Source organism: Gavialis gangeticus, unplaced genomic scaffold (assembly GCF_001723915.1).
Source record: "Gavialis gangeticus isolate Ggan-Ray unplaced genomic scaffold, GavGan_comp1, whole genome shotgun sequence".
Classification (NCBI taxonomy): Eukaryota; Metazoa; Chordata; order Crocodylia; family Gavialidae; genus Gavialis; species Gavialis gangeticus.
Genome location: NW_017729011.1, coordinates 5820109 through 5827937, shown reverse-complemented (window position 1 = coordinate 5827937; position 7829 = coordinate 5820109). Strand labels below are relative to the sequence as shown.

The 7829-nt window shown below is 52.7% G+C and overlaps 1 protein-coding gene across 1 annotated transcript; it reads right to left on the bottom strand.

The window, feature by feature from the left end:
• Positions 1–8: 8 nt before the first annotated feature.
• On the bottom strand, positions 9–7344 carry LOC109292722 (POU domain, class 5, transcription factor 3-like). Its single transcript, XM_019510281.1, has 6 exons — positions 7314–7344; positions 6603–6694; positions 5771–5882; positions 4474–4604; positions 775–939; positions 9–260 (listed from the first exon to the last, which is right to left on the bottom strand). Exons 1-6 carry the CDS (start codon positions 7342–7344, stop codon positions 15–17), a joined length of 777 nt encoding a protein of 258 aa, XP_019365826.1. The 3' UTR covers positions 9–14.
• Between the last annotated feature and the right edge of the window lie 485 nt (positions 7345–7829).

The window sequence follows — 7829 nt, the reverse complement described above, 5'->3', positions numbered from 1 at the left end:
CTCCCCACCCCCGTTCAGTTGCCATTGTTCCCCATGGAGACCCCGGGTTGCAGAGCTTGAGAGAAGATCTCGCCTTTGTGGAAAGTCGGCATGTAGATGGGTGGAGGAGAGGCCAGGGGCGCCACAGCATAGCCTTGGCTCGTCACTGGGGCAGGCATGGCTTGGTTCACGTCGTACATCCCTGCCTCATTCTCATTGCCAAAGGGCAGCAGCAGCCGCTTGCCCTTCTGGCGCCGGTTGCAGAACCAGACCCGAACCACCTGGGGGGGTAGGGGAAATAGAAATGGATCAGCCCCTTGAGTTACATGCATTCCTCCCTGGAGCCAGCAAGGTGAACAAAACAGAGGGAGCTTAGACCCATTCTCCATTGGGAAGTTGCCTACTTTCCTTCACTTCCACCCTGAAGTCCTGGCCTGAAGCATCCGCCACCCTGGCTCAACAGTGCAAGCTGGAGAGCTCAGACTAACTGCCAGAGAGCCCTCTGCACTAGGCTCTTTACACTGGATCTCTGCATGGGCTGCACTATGACTGTCTCCAAATGGCTATCAGCAGGTGCCACCAGTTACTGGGACAGTCCTGGGCCTAAATTCCACCTACCAGGATCTATTGAGAGGGTGATCATCTAACTAACAAGCAATCCCCCAGCACACTCCCTCTGCATCTGGGACTGCAGCATCTGCGCTGACACTGAGCTCCTGCCATGTTCTTATGGCCGTGTATTGAATTTCACCAAGACTTCTTCTGAACCACCTTTTGCCCCAAGGCCAAACCTACATCTTTATCCAGGTTAAGATCCTCTGCAATCTGCGAGATCTCTTGGGGACTTGGCTTGACACACTTGCGGAAGAAGCTCTCTAGGGTCCCCTTGACGTTGGTCTCGATGCTGGTCCTGCGTTTCCTCTTCCGGGCCTGGGCCAGCACTTGCTCTGCATTGCACAGCTGGAAAAGCAATGGAGAGGGCAAGAGAGAAGAACCCACAGGAACCTTGGCACTTCGTTAGAGGGACCCATAGAGCAATGCTCTTCCCAAGCCCAGGCTAATGCCAAGCAGTGCTCAGCTAAGTGGAGGTAGATTGGTGACCAGTCTTATATGACAAAGCAACAGCTTGCCAAAAGATTTGCCCTACCATTTGGTCAAGTTTGTTGAGCACACTGCCACAAAGGCCCCTCTCTGACCACCTAGGGCAACACTGGTACTTACTGGTTGGCTTGCAGGGGGCAAGTTTCCAATGAAAAAGAGCTATCAGCTGTTGCAGAAGACACTAGAAGATTTCACTTGTTCTGCTTCCTCCAGGAGAGACTCTCTCTCTCTCCAACCCCTCCACCCCCCACCACAAACAGCACAAGACACCCTGAGGCCAGGGAAAGAGCAGTTCAAAAATTACAGATGGATTATAAAATATGTCACATCAGCCCACCTATGAGAGGTGGGGGGAGGCAGGTGGCAAACGGGGAATTTAGCCAGGTATTTTTTAAGCATATCAGAGGAGGAAGCCAGCATGAGAAGGCATGGGCTAAGCAGCAGGCAATTAAAGAAGATATTGCATTAGTCCTTATTGCAGAAGGCATTAGGGAGATCCCTACCTGAGACCTGCTCTGAGGTAGCAAGGTTGAGGTAGTGCCAGTGGCTGCAATGCTAAAGGAAGATCTACTAGGAGTTGCTGGTCAAGGACCAAGCATCAGCAGGACCAGATGGCATCAGCTGAGGCACCAAAGGAACTGGGTCATCAGTCCCAGCTGAGTTTACAGGGTCTGGGGTCTCTGAAATCAGCTGCTAGGTTGGAAACCTTCAAGGCAGCCCTATGGGCCATAGCATACTCCAAAATCTCTGCAGTGCTGCTTTGTGCAGTCATGCACCTTAGCATGACCTCCTGTCCTGGGGGGTACAATGGACTCAGAAGGCAGCTTCACAGCTGGACCCAGGTCTGCCTGTATGGGAAGGGATTCCTCCCCAGCTGAAACCAGGACTTTCAGAGCCCCTTTACTCCACTCCAGCCCTCTGACCTAGAAATCAGAAAAGTGTATTGGAAAGGCCCTCCAGGGGTCATCTAGCCCAACTCCCTCCCCAAGGCAGGATCACCCCAATTGAAGCTACCCTATCCAAATCCATTGTGTAGCCTCTTAGCAAAAGATCTGTTAAAATGACCTTGAGACACCCCAGGAACAGGACCATGCCCTTGCCTCCCCTGACTACAGAGGAAGGCAAATCCCCCAGGACGTACCAAACTGACCATGGGGTAAAATTCCTTCTCAACCCCTAGCATGGTGATCAGCAGGGATCCAGGTTTTCCATTTCCCATGGAAAAAAAACAAAAAACAAAACAAAACAGAGAAAGCCATGGATTTCCCATTTTTAATCAGAGTAAACACAGATTTTCTCTTTTAGCAGAGAAACCCAGATTCCCCCCTTTTTGCAAAGAGCTCTTCAGGCTAGCTGAGTTCCACCCTGCAAAAGCTGTTTGCAAAGGGGCAAGGAAACCCCCCAAACCCTGCCCGGAAGGGAAGGGGGGGGGGAAGGGTGGGGTGCGAGCATCGACTTTACCGGAGGCTGCTTCAGGCTCACTCTTCTTGGAGAAAAGTGGGGCTTGCAGGGAGGTTTGCAGTTGGCCAGGCACTCTGGCTGGGAGGGGTTTGCAGCCTTCCTGCTCCTGGCTGGAGTGTCCGGATGGCTGCAAACCCCTGCCACGCCCAGCCAGCTTCAAATCCCCTCTCTCAGCTGGAGTGTCCAGCTGGGGAGCGCCCAAGCTGGCGGGGCGCTGAGGGAGTGGGGAGGCTGCAAACCCGCCCCCGCCACACCCAGCCGGAGTACCCAAGGGACTACGAATCTCCCCCGCTCCCAGCCAGAGTGCCCAAGCTGGTTGGGGGCTGACAGAATGGGGAGGTTTGCAGCTGGCTGGGCACTCTGACCAGGAAGAGGCAGGGGGTTTGCAGCCTACCCGCTCCTTCAGCCCCCAGCCAGCTTGGGCACTCTCTGGCCAGGGGCAGGGAGAGTTCCAGGTAGCTGGACACCCTGCTGCCCTCCCCCAGGTCCTCCAGATCGCAGCATGTGCAACTGGCATGGCAGAGCTGTGCAGAAAAGCTGCCCTGGCCATGGTTCCTCTGTGTGCATGGGGGCAGTGCAGGGTTGTGCCCCTCGCTGCTGCCCCTGCCTGGCAGCACAGAGCTCACAGCAGCAGGCAGCTTTTGTGCACGTCCCCCTGTGTGCTGCTGCGCCAGGTTGTACGTGCTGCGATCTGGAGGGCAGCAGGGTGGGGAGCATGATCCTGCAGTGTGCACACACCCTGCCCCTGCCCCCCACAGATCTCGGATGCGGGTCCCCTCTGCCCCTCAGGAGTGCACGCTGCAGCGGGAGCCGGCCCTACCTGAGCCCACAGCAGGCAGGCAGCCTGACCAAGGCTTATCCAACCTCTTCCTGAGCCTCTCCAGCGAGACAGATTCAACAGCTTCTCTAGACAGTCCATTCATTTGCCTCACTGTACTAACAGTGAAAGTTTTTCCCGATATTCCACCTTAACAGACTTTGCTGCAGCTTCATAGAATCAATGCGTGGGAAGGGACCTAGACAGATCATCTAGTCCGACCCCCTGCCATGGACAAGAAGGAGCACTGGGGGTGGCAGGGGTCATAATACCCCAGCCAGGTGCCCATCCAGTCTCCTCTTGAAGATTTCCAGGGAAGGTGAGAGCACCACCTCTCTGGGAAGCCTATTCCAGGCTCTGGCCACCCTTACCGTGAAGTAGTTCTTCCTAATATCTAACCTAAACCTGTCCTCCCTCAGCTTGTGGCCATTGTTCCTGGTGACTCCAAGGGGGGCCCTGGTGAACAGACTTTTCCCGAGTCCCTGCTGGTGGCCCCTGATAAGGTTGTAGGCAGCCACAAGATTCCCCCCTCAGTCTCCTCTTGCGGGAGACTGAAGAGATTCAGGTCCCTCAGCCTCTCCTCATAGGGCTGGCCATTGGACCTGACAGAGGCAAAAGATTTATCCTGGGATTTCAGGTCAGAGGGGAAGACAAGGGAGAAGGGGAGGTCAGGTGTGCACTCCCCACAGTACAGGTACCAGGGGTCACTCAAGCGGCAACTGTTCATCAGGGCACCCAAAGGGAAAACCAGGAGTAATGGCCACAAACTCCTGGAAGATTGATTCAGGCTCAACATTAGGAAACACTCCTTTGCAGTCAGGGTGTCCAGACTGTGGAATAAGCTCCCTCCAGAGGTGGTGCAATCACCTACCCTGGAAATCTTCAAGAGGAGATTAGACAGTCACCTTGCTGGGGTCACCTGACCCCACCTGTCTTTCCTGCCTGATGCACAGGGCTGGACTCGCTGATTTTCCAAGCGTTACAATCTATGAATCAAAGTGGAACGGAAAGGCCACACCACTGGAACACTCTCTGCCCTCAGCTCTGTTGCAGTGGGTCTTGACCATTGGGACAAGACAGCAGCCCTAATCCTGTCCCTCCTGACCCCCACTTACCTCTTGCAGATTGTCATTGTTTTCAGCCTCGTTGAGCCAGCGCTGCAGCAGGGGCTTCAGCTTGCACATGTTCTTGAAGCTCAGCTGGAGAGCTTCAAAGCGGCAGATGGTTGTCTGGCTGAACATCTTCCCTGGGGGAGCATGGAAGAGGGAAGTAACTCATACAGCAGGGGAGGAACAAGTTGCCAGGCCCATCCCTCATTCCAAGCTTAGAATCATAAAATTAGGTCTGGAAGGACCCTCTAAAGCAGTGGTTCTCAAACTTTGTTTTTCATGGACCACTTGAAAATTGCCAAGGGCCTTGGCAGACCACTTAAAACTTTTTTTGTTCTACAAATCAAAGCACAAAACTCATATTTTAATATCAGTAGTCTTAACCTTTCTAGTGCAATGGATTTTTTTTGAGCAAAGTTTTGGGAAGTCGAATATAATGTTTGTCAGCTTTAGCCTTAGGTCACCTTTCTGCGGACCACCTCAATGGAGCTCATGGACCAGTGGTGGTCACGGACCAGTTTGAGAACCTGTGCTCTAGAGCTCATCTAGTCCAACCCCCCAGAGGCAGGATCATCTCTATCCACCCTGTACAAATCCACTATCCAATCTAGAAATAGAACTACTGTCAACCCTGACACACCTACAAGACAACACCCTAACCTGCACAGGTAAAGGTGGAGGACTATCAAGGGAAAAAGACCCCCCCCCCCCCCCCCACACACACACACTATGACCTAGCTATGGAGCATCCATGATGCTGAGGCTGCTGCTAAATCTGGGAAATCCCCATCTGAACCTGTGCAGCTGGGCTCCCCACCTCTGGGACAGGCCATGGTCATCTGCTCCCTTACCTTGTACCCTGGTATGGAAAGGGGGGGGGGGTCTCTCCTGCTCCTCTCCTTAACTGAGAGATCTTCTAGCAGCCGAGGTCCCTCCCTACCCCCCGGTGGGTTCTGGCAGTCCCTAGTGCCACCCCACAGAGTTTTGTTATCTTCCACCGTCTACTGGGGAGGAAATCAAGTCACACCAGGGGGATCAGGTACTAGGACACCTCTCAGAAAACATTTAGTGACAATTAAAAGATTACCCTCAGCTGCTTCAGAAGTACTGGCTAAAGCATCAGGCTGAGTCCTCAGGGTATTTACAGGGCTCTGACTGTCAAACTGGGGAGGAAGCTGCCCCTTTTTGAGAGGAACGCGACTGCTCCTGCCTTCCCTTACCCTAGATGTATCATCTTTCCACCCAGACAACCCTAGAAACACCAGAGGGGCCCAAGAGAGAGGAGGAAAGGGCTGACGCTCACCGTAGAGAGTCCCCAAAGCCAACCCTACGTCAGCCTGTGTGAACCCCAATGTGATGCGCTTGTGTTTGAGGTCCTTGGCAAACTGCTCCAGCTCCTCTGATGTGGGAGTGTCCTAGATAAAGCAGCAGAAAACATTTCTGTGAGTGTTCAATGAAATACCCACAACCCTGAGTGTGATGCAAGGGGGTGAGAAAGAGAGAGGTGGCTTTGCTCAGACAGCAGAGACGGATGCATGCAGCAAGGCCTGGAGATTCGAGCTTCATTTCTGCAGCTGCCTCTGGGTTCCAGCACAGCAGCTGAGACAGGCATCTGAAGGGCCGTGGTCCTAGGTGGTTTATCTCAGCAAGCCTTCACCCTGCCTTTCAGCTGTGGTGCAGAACCCCAGAAGGAATCCCTTTAGCTGGACACTTCCTGGGAAACTCAATTTAGCTGCAGGAACCGGTTGTTCCATGTTGCTCCATCTCATTCTGCTTCACAGCAGAACTTCTGCCTCAGAAGTCCCCTAGACCAGTGGTTCTCAACCTTTTTTGTACCAGGACCCATTTGTAAAAACATTGATGACCAGTCCAGACCCAGTTCCCTTCACTCCCAACCCATTACCCCCAGACCCGCAATGTGTGGGGCAGGGGGTGGGTGTGTGGGCATAAGGGCCCCAAGCAGCCAGTTGTGGGCAAGGACAAAACCAGTTTCCCTCATTTTTCTCCTTTAGAAGAGAATCCATTTTTAAAGTTTGTTCGCAACCCTTTCATATGTTTTTGCAACCCACAGATTGAGAAATGCTGGCCTACACATCCCACTGCCTGGTAGTTTGCAAGGAGTGTGCAACACCCACCTCTTTCACATAGCCCTGTCTGTCTTCCTCACATAGCCTGCTATGATGTCGAAGCCAACTTCTGCAGGGAGAGTGAAACTTGAACAGCAACACTGGGGGGAAAGGAGGTGTAGGAAGAAAGGGGCCAGTGATGCAGGTCAGGCCTGAGATGAGAGCTGAACCATATAAAGGAGGTTTGATAAATACAGTAACTTTTAAAAAGCAGACAGACTCAAATTCTGTGTCTTTGAGGCATAACCTCCCCTTCCCCATAACACCACCACATACATCCCCACTCCCTAGGGTCAGCTTCTCATTCCACCCTAGGCAAGTGTCCTCTAAGATAATGGATTAGAGGCAGAGCCACCTATTCTATATAGCAAGGGCAGGCAATTATTTCAGCTGGAGGGCCACTTACTGAGTTTTGGCAAGCCAACAAGGGCCGCATGACAGGCAACTAGGGGCAGATATATATTAATTTTCCAAATTTTTAGGGACCCTGCAGGCTGAATGGAATGACCTGGTGGGCCGCATCTGGCCCGCCCCTGCTACATAGCCTGTCCCAGGGATGGAGTCACCAAGACAGGCAGAAGCCAGTTTGATGCCTCTTTCTCCCCAGCAATGACAACACTTCCCACCCACCTGCCCTATCCACCACAGGACAGAGACCCTCCTCACCCATGTACCAGAGCTGCCCACAATCATTAAATGGGTAATTTAATCCTCACTCACCCCATACCAGGCAGGGATGAACAGCCTCCATTTTACAGGAGAAGTTGCTCAAGGCTGGGTAGAGGAAAGTGATAACAAGTGCAGATTCTGCCTATTTTTTTTTTAATTTTTTCTAGTAGAAGTACTACTTTATCTTCACCACCATCCTCTTTCTGAACCCACTTAGTCTTTGCAGTATTTGGAGCCTCCATCAACAACAGTTTGTTTTTCCTGGCACCAGTTAGCTTAATTTCAACAGGCTCCCCAAGCCCTAGGGACATTTAGTCACACCCGCCTTGATAACTTCCTGGCTCAACGGGGTCCAAAGCCAGAATGGAGCCATGATAATCTTCAACCCCTGGGTCAGGGCTCAAAAGGGGGTTGCAAGAACATATGAAACTGTTGCAAACAAACTAAAAATGGATACTTCTTTAAAAGGAGAAAACTTGGGGAACCATGGGCTTTCCCTTGCAGGCTAGCAAATTCCAGCCTGTGAGGGACTGCCTGGGGGGGCCCTGCCCCACACACTGCAGCTGG